General features: G+C 31.8%; 2 protein-coding genes across 2 annotated transcripts; both read right to left on the bottom strand.

Moving 5' to 3' along the window:
- Positions 1-1,803: 1,803 nt before the first annotated feature.
- Mocs2B (Molybdenum cofactor synthesis 2B) lies at positions 1,804-14,344 on the bottom strand. The gene is made up of 7 exons (XM_085948371.1): positions 14,172-14,344; positions 13,587-14,021; positions 13,187-13,302; positions 10,358-10,464; positions 7,652-7,942; positions 5,559-5,815; positions 1,804-4,172 (listed from the first exon to the last, which is right to left on the bottom strand). Exons 2-7 carry the CDS (start codon positions 13,713-13,715, stop codon positions 4,035-4,037), a joined length of 1,038 nt encoding a protein of 345 aa, XP_085804497.1. The 5' UTR covers positions 13,716-14,021; positions 14,172-14,344; the 3' UTR covers positions 1,804-4,034.
- Positions 13,751-14,344, bottom strand: Mocs2A (Molybdenum cofactor synthesis 2A). Its single transcript, XM_085948373.1, has 2 exons — positions 14,172-14,344; positions 13,751-14,021 (listed from the first exon to the last, which is right to left on the bottom strand). Exon 2 carries the CDS (start codon positions 14,015-14,017, stop codon positions 13,751-13,753), a length of 267 nt encoding a protein of 88 aa, XP_085804499.1. The 5' UTR covers positions 14,018-14,021; positions 14,172-14,344.
- Positions 14,345-14,993: the final 649 nt, after the last annotated feature.

Here is a 14,993-nt window from a genome sequence, read left to right as displayed (position 1 = left end):
CAACCAAAAAGTTACTCTAAATTTAACCCATAGTTAATAATGTTCAGAATAAATAATGTAAATATACCATTAGAATGAAACTAGTCCCACTCTAATAACCAAAATTCAAAAAGTTATCTTATATTCTATACCAGCGATGGCGAACCGTTTTCCGCAGGTGGGTCAAAATTTTGATAAAGTAATTAATTTTCGTAGCTAATTTTTAAAAAAAAGCAAATTCTATTTCATCACTCAAATTAGTGGCCTTTAATCCTATAGAAAACACCAGTAATTTTTTGTCAGGTCAGGTTTCTTACATTCAATAAATTTTGTTGAAAAAATATATTATATCTGCATATTAGTCGGCTCTCACATCTAAACTCGCCTCGTGTGCCGCACAGCCATAAATCAAACCTTCCGAGAATGGCGATCCACTGTTGCTTGTGAACTAGTGCACATCTACCTAGCGACAGTCGCTCGTAGCCTTCGAAACGTATAGATATTTGAATGCGGCGATCGGCGAACCCGTATAGGAATGACCAATTCGTAGGTGTTTATATGCGACTTCGACTCGGAGCCTGAGAAGCATGCAACAGCAGATGTTTTTTTCAAACGAAACAGTCGCATTTGACCAATCTGTGGAGCTCCATGTGGCAATATCTGTTTTGTGAATAACGATGACGTCACATCGACGTATTGTGGGCGAGACGAGTTTTGATGTGAGAGCCGGCTTATATTTGCATAAAAATATTGATCCAAACACCGTTAAAACATTTTGTAATTTTTCATGGAAATTGATTATGTTCGAGAGAGACTCGTGTTTTTGTAATATATTATTTTCTTCAAATTAATACATTGGACGCTCTAAAGATGCAGCGCATAACGTTTAGGTGGCCATTCGATATAATTAGCATGCTATTAATTATCTAGTCAGCAGTCAATGTGCTAATTTTCTATTTGGTTATTTAAAATTTTCTCCCTGTAAATCATTTTGCAATCCAACTATATAAAATCATCAATATTAACTTTATTTGTAATTCAATTTTGATGTTTTAAATTAAATCATTCATTCATTAATTAATTAAAAAATAATCAATCTATAAAAGTCCAAGTGGGCTATTAATTAAGGAATTATGTTTTAATCTTCCTACGGGTCACGGATTTGCCATTGGTGGTGTCCGGTACTAAATTATCATTTTTTTTTATTTTTAAATTTATACACGTTATTTTATATTTAATAGATATTTTTATTTTTACTCCATTGTTACTGATCTTAATTAATTCAATGCAACATATTTTCCGTCCCAAAAAAAGATGCTTTCAAACCAGTATAAAATCTCATATTTTCAATCATATATTTAATATTGTAATGTGTAGTAAGTAATAATAATATGTAAAGCTGTTTTTATGAAGTGGGAAGAGATACAGCTTTTGCAGAATAATATAGAGGGGTAATTAGATTTGATTACATTATCCGCCCCTCACATTGCAATACATATATAATTTATGAATAAATCTCAAATTAATGTGATGATTTTTTTCTAATAATGTATCCTTTCTAGTCAAATTAGTGTATTTTTAACTCTCTAGTACAAATTTAATCAGTGTAATGCAGTCGGTCCTTCAATAATTGTACTTAATAATATTACATAGTAGAAACATTGGATAAATCATAATTACCAATCTCGGAGTCCAAAATTTTAATCTTGTGAAGTGTGCAATCATTAGGTAAATTGAATTTATCGTATAAGGAGTTTTAATCAAATGATATTTTATTTGCACCATTAACAATGTTTAGTTAATTAAACGACACTAGTCTTTTTTAAATAGATTTATTTGTTCTCGTGGTGTGTTCATGTAGAAGGACGACAATGAAATATTTTTGTATGATGATTGTATGCAAAATACGGCAATTGTGACGCAAGTTAGGTTGTAGTTTCGCACAACGTGACGGTATGATTAGTGTTTGTATGCAACGGAAACATTTTTTATAATCAAATTGCTATATTTTTTATGAATAATATTGTTAGTGATAGTGAAAGTTATTTTTAATAACAATTATTGGCATATTTTCAAGTTCGTGTGTACCAAAACAATACTTAAAAGAAAATTTTAAAAACTTCTTAAAACAATACAATGTAGGTACACGTTGATTCATCAAATTTGTAATACATAATGTAGTGAGTACCGACTTGAAACTCATGGCTTCTCCTGTGTATTCAATAGAAATTAAATAAATTCGCACCTAGACATTGCTAGCAACTGGCAAATTTTGCAATATGTATATCTCGCATCCACATTGACTCACTATGCCAACTAGCAATTCACACTAAACTAAATGATGTTACACAATTTGTTAGCTCATGTTACTAGAACAAACGGATATGTACTTGAATAGTAGAAAAATAGCAATATCATATTGCCTGAACAAAATTTTTGGAATACACAAAATCACATTGACTGTGTGTGCTTATTGCTAGCAATGCAATGTGTGTGTGATACACTTATAAATCTAAGGAAAACTAAATTACCTATCTCTTTTAAATAATTGTGTGGTTAATTTATTTTGGATACCCAAATTCATTGCAATTCACTGTGATCGCTACAGAGTCTATCTTTACTGCTTTTTCATCCCATGTATTTATAGGAAAAGTTGAGACCTAATTATGCTTTCTAATGATAATTTTAAATATTCATTCAGTAAAATTCTTGATACGATTTAACAAAGCTTTAGCAAATCATATATCTAAATGAACGTTCATTTATGTCATAAATATTATAACAAATACCTGTGCAGGTTACAAGTATGTATACATGATCTTCGTTATCGATTTAATTAATATTATCCTCTTGCATTCAATATATTGTGCAGTAATTTCAAAGCTTCAACCTAAATAATCTTTTTGTGATTTTAATAAATAGTTTTTAAGATATCTTTCAACCGTGAAGAAGAAAACAACGAAAATTTCCATTACCCATATTGAGTAGATACGACATATTATTTGTGTGCGAAAGCAATAAAATTGTTACAATTCCAATGAATACTCATCCTGATAAATGCTGCCAACTTAAAATATTAACTTAAATGTGTTGACAGTTTATTAAAATTATTCCTTATTACAACATTCCAAGTTTTGCATTTTATTGAGGCTCCACATTCTTCTATGCACTTTTATGTCTGGGATACACAAGTACTGGCTAGTCTGTTTTTGTTTAATGAAACTATATGCCTAATAAATTTTGTTTATAAACACCAAATAATTGTTTTTTCTTCTATTAATTATCCTTACTTTTCACTCCTACCATTCCATAAATCCATAAATGATGTCACACATTCTAAGGTATTTTTTGACTTTCCATTGTCACATTTCGTCACAAAATATATTACAACCCTATCTTAATTATATCACATTTTCTACAACCCCTATCACCTTCGTCACATTATATTAGACCCCACATATATTATGAAATACCCCTTATCCTCTAAAATAATTATGATCACTTGTACCTAAATTAATTAAGAAAAATACAAAAAAACCTTCAATTTAAATAAGAAAGAATAAATATTGAATGTTAGATGACAACCAAAGTTTCAGTTTTGAATAGTTTAATTGGTAAACAAAAATATTTGTACAGCAGTTTTGGTATTATACCCTGTTTACACATGCATGGATTTACTGCTGACAGTATGTATTATCGCGGCCATAACAAAAAAATAAATGTGTAAACACGCATTATAGTGCAAATTGCAAGATGGTAGTGGCGAACCTGCTGGTAAAAAAACGAACGCCAAGCAGACTCATTTTGGGATTAACCGATTTTCACGACCTGTCAAATAGTAGGTACTATAAAATGACAACATTGCGTCTCGTTTACTCATGAAGAATGAGATTGGCGAGACAATCAGAACTTTTACGTGTAAACAGTTATTATCGCAATAGTTTAAAATACACACTATTGGTGTAAGTAAATCCATGCACATGTACAGGCTATTAATACGATTTCATTAATTTTAATTAAAAATGTATTTTTAAAAAAAAACACATCCATTGGAATCAAATCTTGCTTCTCTCCATGGCTTCGATCTTCTCTTTGATATCATTAGCAGAATATTTAAGCACGCTTTTCAATGGTTGACTATCTCTCGAGCTGCTCGTGATTTCGTTTTTATTTTTAGACTTGGATGTTTGCAACTGAAATAAAATATTAAAAAAAAAAAAAAAAACATCAGTTACACTAACAAATTCTACCGGGTAATGTAAAATTTGGGGAGGCCTCGTAGACCAGTGTGTAAGGCATTGCCTTCTTACCGGGGGCTCCGAGTTCGACCTGGTGAGATCACAATATATGTGAATTTCCCAAAAGATCTCCCCAAAGAATCAATTCCAACAATCCACCAATTACTTTTTTTATAATAATATTAATATATTATAATTTATAATATTATACCTATTACTAAAAACTATTTTAACACTGTTTATCAAAATAAATATTTTACTTATGCAGAGACTAAATCTTTTGTATTATTCACTCTAACAATTATTTCAAAATTAAAACCAGTATTGTTATTAACTTAACTTTAAAATAGGTTACATATTACTATTATATACCCCATACAAATGCACTGTACTCAGGGGGGTGAAAGTTCCATACAGCGAACGTGACCACCTAATACATCAGAAATACTCAGTTTTCAGAATAGATGGTAGCACGGTCACACACGAAGTCTCATGATACAAGGCCATTTCAATGACCAATCAGAGCTCAACCATGGTCCAGCCAATCAACATTCGAGCTTTCGATCAGTCTTTTCAAATTTCATGTCAATTCTACATGATATTTTCAAAACAAAAGCAGTCATGCTATATTTTGATTAGGGTGTTATTTTTTTAAATTAGATTGAATTATTTTATTATTCTATTTATTGACATAGGCAACATTTTTTTTTATTGAAACATGAGTGGCTCTGAACTTTTTATAGAGCAATATTTACGTATTTTTTAAACTGATGTTATTCTTATAATAACTGTCAAATCTCATTATTAGAAGAAATAATAATAATAATTCAGTCAAAATTAGAGAATTAGGAATGCTAAGAAAAATATATTATATTATAAGCATGCCCCCCACTGAAACAGGTCCCCAGGCCAGGATCTTTGACGGGCCCCCCTACCTATCGCTAAGGTTAAAGACAGTCTGACGAGTGGCATTTTCCAAATGGAGTTCGAAGTCAAATAAAATTCAGTGTATTTTTAGTGATTTTTTAACACATTGGATTATGGAGTTGTAGAGTACCAACACATAACAATGACGAAAAATTGCATCTCACAGCCATATATTTAAAAATGGTAATTAATTTGAAGTAAAATAGCGCCACAGGGGACTTTTTTTTACTATCAAAGGAAATTGATGATGTGTTTATCTCATTGAATTAGTTGACCCGCCACGCCGGCCCCCCCTGAGCCCGGGCCCCTAGGCTAGAGCCCTGCCAGCCCCCCCCCCCTTGTGGGGGCCATGATTATAAGAACATGGAGTGTTGGCGTCTTGCTATTTATAATGATTAATGTTAAATAGCTTACCCAAAAAGTGGAATACTCTGGAGAAATGGATTCTAATTCTAGAATACGGTCCTCTATTGTTTTCAAACGCTGGTATATATCTTTGGGAACGGGTTTAACAATATTCAAACGGGTTTCTGCGTTGGAGATTCTTTCCTCAATGCCGCATTTGGAATTGATTGCAGAAGTATTCGAGTCGGGGTCATTGGAATAGAGTGTTTGAGTATCTGCTCTTTCTATTTTGGTTTGTGGGCCCCATTCATTTTGCACCCGCATAACTACGATAGAAAGAAAAGTAACGAATCAATGGGATGAAATAATAATCTTCTTGAAGTAACAGTAAAAGTTGTGTGTAATTTAATGACTTGTTTAATACAAGATATATGTAGCTATAATAGCGCCTGTACACGTGCATGGATTTACTGCCTCCAATAGTGTGTATTTTAAACTATCACGATAATAACTGTTTACACGTAAAAGTGTTGACTGTCTCTCCTATCTCATTCATCAAACGTAAGCGAGTCGCGATGTTGTCTTTTTATAGTACCTACTATTTGACAGGTTGACTTGCTTTGCGCAGTGTTTGTTCGTATTTATTCCGGCAGGTTCACCACTTTCGTTTTACTGTGCAGCGCCATGCAAGTACCAATTATTGCCTGAAAATTCAGAAGCTTCTGAACTTTTTTGATACATGCATACAAACTTACACGATAATACGTCTTTACACGTGCATTTTCTTGTTATGGCCGCAATAATACGTACTGTCTGTAGTAAATTCATGCACATGTAAACAGGGTAATGTTTTACGTCTCTTTTAAATATTTAAATTTGCACATACATGTGCCTAGACAACTTACTGTCTGGTAAACAAAGAAAAGATTATTTTGGTAATTGAATTTAAATTCTAATTCATGATAATCTTGCGTTCCTATAGTATGTATGTCATGGCCCCACATCCTTAAGCGGGCCCCCCAACTATTGCTAAGATTAAGGGCAGTGTGTTCTACAGTAGTGTTCCCTAAATGGTAGTCCATGGAACCCCTTCTACAAGGAAAATTAAAGGCATTCCGTGTATTTTTAAGTGAATCCACTTAAATTATTGAGTTGGAGGCACTCGGCATTAAATTATAAAGCACTGATTGTGACCCCTTTTTGTGGTAGACAAGTAATATGAAACCGTTCGCAATATTTATTAGTTAGAAAACATTCACAAAATTCTACACGTGAATTATCATTTAATTATACCACATCAAAATATTTCCATAGCAGTCACATACATGACAATATTAATAATCTTTAAATAAAATAGTGCTGCAGGTAAGTAGTAAAGCAAATTTGTGGTGTGTTTATCTCGCTTAACTGGTAGACCTGCAACGTCGGGCCTCCAGGCTAGAGCCCTATCAGCCCCACCCTTGTGGGGGTCCATGATCTATGTACATACATAATTATCATCATTTAGAATTTAAACATTTCCAAAGCAATCTTCACAATGAAAATTTAATGATGGCGATGACTGGGTCCAGTAAAGCTGCATACCTACCAATCATATTTTAAAATGTTGAATAAGTATAATATTATTTTTTTGATATTAAATATTTTTATATTGACAAGTTGTTAATTTTGTCGCTTCACTTTCACAGTTTTTACTAGAATAATGTTTTTTATCTTATGAACGGCATCCACAGCATATATGAACTGAACGCCAGTGGCGAGAGGTGGTGGTAGGCTGTTAAGATCCAACATAAATAGCGCACACTACACTTTGTCAGTCATACTTATTTGTTCTCATTGACCTATGAACACAAATTACAGATGGTCCTAGTTAGTTTTCAAAAATCGATTAAACCCTGCCTATCCAAACCATAATAGACAAATATTTTTTGATTATGACTTAATTGAATTTTAAAAACTAACCAACACCATCTGCAATTTGTAGTCTAGGTTCAATAAAAAGAAATACGTATGACTGACAAAGTTTAGTGTGCACTATTTATGTCGGATATTAACAGCCTATCTCCACCGTTCACCACAGCCTCACGCCATCGATTCAAGGTTCATTCTTTCCCATTCAATAAACAACAATCGATTTATTTCTTCTATTAATATTACTTTACCTTGGAGATGACTTTTTGAATCTTTTCTTTTTATGAAAACAGCATCTACTCTAGCGCAAGTGGAATAATTTTCATCTTCAGGAGTATCTTTACTTTCTCTGGTTATCTCAATAAAGTCTTGGATATTACTCAAATTTATCTGCTCCCGCTTTTTGTCTGCATACTTTTTTATTCTATTTTGAATCTCTTCATTGGACGCCGTGATCTGAACTAAATGTGACGGCGTATGCGTTGTTACATTACTCCAAATATTATTTTCAAATTTATTTGAAGATGACAAATAGTCGTTTCCTGAAAGAATAGGAAGGGCTGTTTTAATAATAACAAAAACAAAAAAAAAACAAATAGAATTCTTTTATTAACAAAATTATACAATATATTTTATATCAAAATATAATAAAATAGTTAACAAAATAGTATAAGATTCATAACACATAATAATATATCTTGAAGGCTTGAATAAAAAATATATATTTCGTGGCAGAAGTCACTAACTCCAGTTTTGACGAAATTGAGATTTTAATGTCATTATATAGAAAAAATAATGCTGCTTGACTTAATATTACAGTGAACCCCAATTTTACATGCCCGGAATTCACACGTGGGATTTGGTTGTAGATGGATTATCAGTGAAACACATGTGAATACTTTTGATATTAGATTTATCTGAGTCGGTTAAATAAAGATTTAATTTTGACTTGTGTATGTTAGTGTGTAATTAATGCGTGTGTGGTGCGCCCGGACGCCTGTGACCGACTGATTCATGTCTGAGTTCAGCAGGACGCAGCCACATTTTCCCGCTTTCAGCATTTAATTTTTGCAGTCCCGTTTCATTTTAGTACATTTGATACGCGGCTTTACATTTTTATTTCCCAAAATTTAACGCATGGCAATCATTGAAATTTTAAGGTGCAGACGCATAAGGCGTTTCTTTTGATAGACATGCCTGTCATGTCCATGAACAAGTTTAGAGAGTGCGGTTGGTTAAGGTACTGATGCATATGCGCATTCTTTTTTATAGACACTTCTGCAGTGTACAAGACCAAGTCTACACAACACAGTTGGTGGGCGATCGTTTACTTCAGTCACGGTGGGCACACGGTATATTTTGTCATTCTTCATTTTGGCTGGAATGTTTTACTAGCATTTTTTATATAAACAAATCAAAATATCCACCCAACAAATATGAATGATTTTTATGATATTTTTGAGTCTCTTTAAAAACGTAAAATCGATGTTTCACTGAATATTATCTGTACACACATTGTAAAGTTTCAAGTAAATATAACCATTGTTCAACAGGAAATTTGGGAGTTTATTTGGTATATTATAATAATTATTCTGTCACTGCAAATGGAATCAACTTACGAGGCATTTTATTTATTTATAAACGGGGCATTCACCTATGATTACTATGATCTATGCTTTGCACAAATATAACTACAATATACACACACATATATATATTCTTTTATATTATTATACTATTAACATAAAGTTATATTAGTTAAACACACTATATAAGTAGTAATGCAAAACAGCAAAATAGAATGACCTTAAATACATTCGAATTAAGAAAAACAATTTGGCGAATGGTTAAATAACATTAATGTAGCAATGATGAACATTACCAAATTTCCAATAAGTGTTTACTTAGGTTTTAGGTTAATTAGGTTTAATTTCAATAGAGGAAGGAGCTAGATTTTTGATAGTAAGTTATTGAACTAATACATTTAATAAAATTACTTAATGAACAAAATGATGACCAAATTTTAAAAAGGTCAATTTGAAACCAACACCCAGATACTTAGTGGCCAGTCCGCAAATATCTGTTCCCCATTTTAAAATTCATATACTCAAAATTTCAAGCAAATCTGCATTCAAAAAAAGTAATCCCTCTATCATTAATCAATGCGCAATTATTGATAGTCGATAATCATCATCATAACCCTGAATCTATCCACTGCTGGATGAAGGTCTCTCCAAGCTGATTTTACTTCTCTCGGTCTGAGAGAAGTCGATAATAAGCAAAACTAATTGAGTTGTCTTTTGATGCAACTTTGGTATTCTGTCATAAAATACATTTCGTCTACATACCTATGTGAGAATCTGTTTTCAGCTGTCAGTAAAAAAAATGAAATATAGAAGCCAAATGGATGTCAATGAAGAGCTTCATCTGTCCGAAACAATACTGAAGACATAATAATTATCAAATATTCTAGCAAAGGTACAGTGGCAGATTTAGCACAATTATTTAAAACTAACTTTCTTAAATTTCCTGACGTAAAATTATTAATATAATATAAGATTAAATAACATATAAACAAAGTACTATATTAAAAGATTTTTTTTTGTGTTAACAATCCCTGTAATATTTTTTCTATTTTTAACAGTCTGCAGATGTAAAGGTTGGGGACCGCCGATTTAGATGACGGATATGGCTATTAAAGCTGCATATTAGATTGGTATCAGTTAAATATGGAAGTTTTAGTTGATGCTAACAAGCCATGCGAATCGCCTTATAGTACCTACTAATCAAATCTATAATCTATCCCTCACTTACTTTGGCTAAACAATGAATGGTTATATTCTAAGTATAATCTATAAATCAACTTTTCTTGGAAGACCATGGACATTCAGCATTCTCTTTCCACTGGCCGCCAGCAGGATCAGAGTAAATTTCCTTTTTCCATATGGGTACTTTACCTTTTAAATTTTCTATACAGTACTGGACTGCGGCGAGAGAGTCAACTCGATGCGGACTGCTGATTGCGATGACAACACTCGCTTCCAAAACTGGAACACTTCCTAACCTGAAAAATTAATATCCTATCAATTTGACTCATCATCTCAAGCCAGAGAATAATAATTCTTTAATGGAACCAAAATAAAATAAACGAATACCAGTAGGCACTATTTGACTATTAATAGGCCAATAATTGCTAAGTCTAGACCATAAAACCATTTTTGTTTGATGTAATATTAATGAAAGATGGTGGAACAAAATTAACATAAAAATAATTTGAATACCCGATGTACATAGCAGTGCAGCCGTTTTTTAAATTACATTTTTTTGAGGGTGCACTGGAAATTTATTTTATTGAAAGAGGAGATCTATTCAGTGTTGATTTTGATTGGATCAAACTTTTAAAACACTGTCTTATTGACATCTGAAATTGTCTGTATATAATATAATATTATATGAGTCTTTTAGTCGCCAAACCCGCTTAGGGCGATTTTTCAATAAAATTATTTTTGACTGTACGTATGCGCTATATCGATAGGTCTACCAGCCTATCGAGGTGTAGGTTTTAAATTCCACCCTGTTTCGTCAAAAAATCAAAATGAATATTGACTTAGAGATGCCAAACCCGCTCTAAGGATAAATAACAGGTTACTAAATCGGTCTATCGGTCAGGGTTTAACGATTAAGCGACTCATATGTAATAATTAACACATGTAGCAATCAAGTCATTATTAGTTTATTCAGTTTTATTCTTTTTTAGTACCCCTCACTTTTGATGGAAGTCGTCTTAATCATATATAAATTCTCTTTAGTAATTTAGTACACTGTATGAATAATGATTACTATTATTAGAAAACTGCATGTTGTAAAATAACAATACTATTATTATTCTATCATTAGTATACATGAATTAAATATTCCCTATTAAAAATAACTGACATTTTGTGTTTGAGATAACACACATGATAATGAAGTATTAATTTTCTAGAAATGCAGTAGCAAAGTTACTATTTCTTCTACAGTGACTTCGCTTCACCAATTTGAAGAGTATACTGATTAAATTGAACTACATACAGCTAAAAATATTTCAATATACACAATTAATTATTATACCCATTTCTTAAAATAACGAAAAAATTAATTGCTTTTCATTTTTAGAGGTATTTTACATATGAGATTTCTATATCTGATAGTAAACATTATTTCATTGAAAAGGAAGTCATAATTCATATCTGTAATTGCTCTGTACTCAGACCAATATTGCTAATAAATTGTAAAATGTGATATAATGATTTTACGATGACGTACCGTATTCAGCAGCTTTCTTATGAGGAAAACGATTAACATGATTTCCATTGTTTTAGAATGGTTTAAGGTTAATTTTATGTAAACTGAATTGATTTGCAGATGAGTTCGGATTACAATAAGTGAGTGATAATATTAAAAAACTATAAAGAACAATGATACACGATGTTAAAAAAAATGAAAGGAGTGCAGTGCACTCGTATAGATAAAACAGCCACCACTGGTAACACAGTAAGTGTAACTATTTATAAATGTTTTTATATTGCAATGACTTTTTAGGAACATTAAATTCTATTATCGTGTTCAAGGTAATATTTTTTTGGACAATTATTATCAACTCATCTGAATGACTTATAAGACTATAAGGTCAACATAATAAAAGTCATTACAAATAGATGCTTGATAAAAAAAAATATAATGTAACAATTCGTTAGAACATAATCATCGTGTCTTAATGAATTGAAAGACGGTTGATTTTTAATGTAAGATTATTATTGATTTTTTATATGATATTCAAATAATATTTATTCTCTCGACATTTCAAAAGCTCTTCAGATAATTTATTCATCTTGATTATAATTGTGGTATGTACCTCCTACAAAAAAGTGAATTAATCATTGTATAAGAGTTATGACAACAATTTGAAAAGATTAATGTATTATTAACATGATTTTGTTAATTTACCGGGCTATTTAATGGACTCCGACAACGAAAATAATGTTGTTTCACAATAACTAGACAAATATTTACAATAACGTTATCTACAGACGCAAAAAATATATTTTATGCAGATAGTAGTTTGACTTTATATTAACCATGTCCGATCCTAATAAGATCATATGGGCCTCCACAGTGTCGAGGTTTGTGTTAAAACATTTTGTTTTTACGAGAAATGGATGTTAGCCACTTGCTCAACCTATTACGTCCATACTCATACACAAATTTAAACAATTGTTTTTATACACATATTGATGTGTATTTGCCAGACCCAGGATTTGAACCTGGGGCCCACGACGTTATAGGTTGACACTTAAGCCGCGCGGCCATCATGTTTGACTTTAAATCATCGAGTTATATACACGCTTTAAAAAAGTATCGAAACACAAGCTATAAGTATAAATAATATTATTCTTATGTTTGGATCACTATAGCATATTAATTGTTGATTGGCGATTCCGGATCGATTTTAATAGGCTTCAATTGGTAACTACAGAAAAATTACAATCCCTTGTGCTAGCAACATTGTCTGCTAATAATTAAAAAAAAATGGTTGCATGTTCTGACATTTTGCTTTGGTTAAATACTTTATTTCAATGGCTCGGATCTTAGCCAGCTCATGGACAGAACTTACATTTGCGATTTTATGCAATTGTTCATCTAAATAATAATAACATTAGGTGTGACTTCTATATTAGGTACCATATTATAATTTGTAAACATAAGCTGATGAATGTGGCACTTCTTTAACATACTGATAAACAAACCTGTGATAGATGGCAATATTGTGAATTTCTTTGAAGTTTTTTCTTATTTCATCGCAAAGGTTCTTCATCACTTTAACAGCCATCGGTTCATAAGCTTCGTATTCCAGTTTAACAACCTAAAAATGTTACAGGCATTAGTAATCAGTAAACTATTTTTTTATTCGATGAATAATTCACAAGATTTAAAAATGTGGCACTCTTTATTGAAAATACATAATTTGGGAATACCTAAGAAACATACATATGTACCTATTAGGAAAAATCCTAACCACTAATGATAATGAGCATATAACCATATAAGCATTAGCTGCACAGTATTTTTTTTTTTTGTAAGGGTGGTATATCTGCACAGAACATCAATTTTTAAATAAGGATTCATCAGTAGAGATAATTCACTAACCTCTTTTCCTTCGAAATTGTCCCTGGTTGTTCCAACAAATATTGAAACAGCCCCACACTTTTCTGACGAGACCAATTTCAAAATACTGTCCACTGATAAAAGCTCCAATGTCAACTCTAAAAAGTCCATCGTGTTGAATTGAAATGGTAATTGTTTATTATTAATTAGCCTCCGCTTAGGGGAGGAATCACAGCTAGTTCGTCGTCGTGTTCTAAAGTTATTAAACTATCCTCAGCGCACAATTCTTCATTTTTTGCTATTATAATAGATTTCTGGATGCTCGATAATCCAAATGTGGAAACGACAAATTCTAACAGGTCCGTGTAGGTGATGCTTTTGGGTATCTCGATGACTGCTTCCTTATTGCCGGTTATATCTTTAGATTTAGCGAAAAATAGTACTTTCACTGTGACCAGTGGGACTGTCTCCATAATCCTGAAAAACAGAATGTCAATAATCTAATTTGGTATATTCATCGTAGATGTATACTAGAGTATATTATAGCAAGGAATTTAAAATAAATATTTACCAACAAAAAGTTTATTTTAATATTAAAAAGTAGGTAATAAAAACCCGGCAACTAACCTGCCATCAAAACTACTGTCGCACGGAATAGTATATTTATTTTGTTATAGCCTTCACTCAAACGAAGCAAGCTTATTAATTATTTACGGTCGATTGCACAAGTTGTTAGTTGGTAAAAAAAAACTCAGCTCTTCAATTTGATTCTCGAGGTTATTTTAAGTACCTATCAGTGCACTTGTCAGTGGTGCCATCTTTTCAAAGTGGAATTATAGTACAGAGCCTTCAAAATTATAGTATTTGGGGAAAAAATATAGTACGCGTTGTCATCTGTTGAAAATGTATCGGTTTTTTGTTTCTCAGAAAAAAAAAAACGGAGAATTTGAGAAACTCCGAGACCCTTTTTTATTTCGGTACCTCTTTCGACCAAAAATGCTTACCGAAGAATTCAAGAAATTTCATTTTAAGCCAAAGTCAAGGGATTTATTACGTTTTTCGAGAATTTTTTTTTTCAAAGTTCTCCAAATCTTCTTATATTGCGAAGTAATAGCACTTTGCACCAATTTATCGAACAGAAATAACGAAATTTTAGTACTGTTTACATATTATTTCAGATATTCAGAATTATAGTATTTTGGGCGTACTATACCTGTTTTATATCGTACATAGTACGCGGACCAAAATTATAGTATAAATACTATAATTATAGTACGGTTGGCAACACTGGCACTTGTGACCATAGATAACATATTGTGACATTTCACTGTAGTGTTACTGTAATACAAAAATAATACTCTAACCATAAGTTAAAAAATAAAGTAAACAATCATCTCAGACGAAGTTGATTCACTGCTGGATGATGGCCTCCCTTAGCTACCTCCACTT

Source organism: Rhyacophila brunnea, unplaced genomic scaffold (genome assembly GCF_057557595.1).
Source record: "Rhyacophila brunnea isolate RB1 unplaced genomic scaffold, BYU_Rbru_1.0 scaffold_20, whole genome shotgun sequence".
NCBI lineage: Eukaryota > Metazoa > Arthropoda > Insecta > Trichoptera > Rhyacophilidae > Rhyacophila > Rhyacophila brunnea.
The sequence above is the reverse complement of the archived record's forward strand: the minus strand, read 5'-3'. Positions and strand labels throughout refer to the sequence as shown.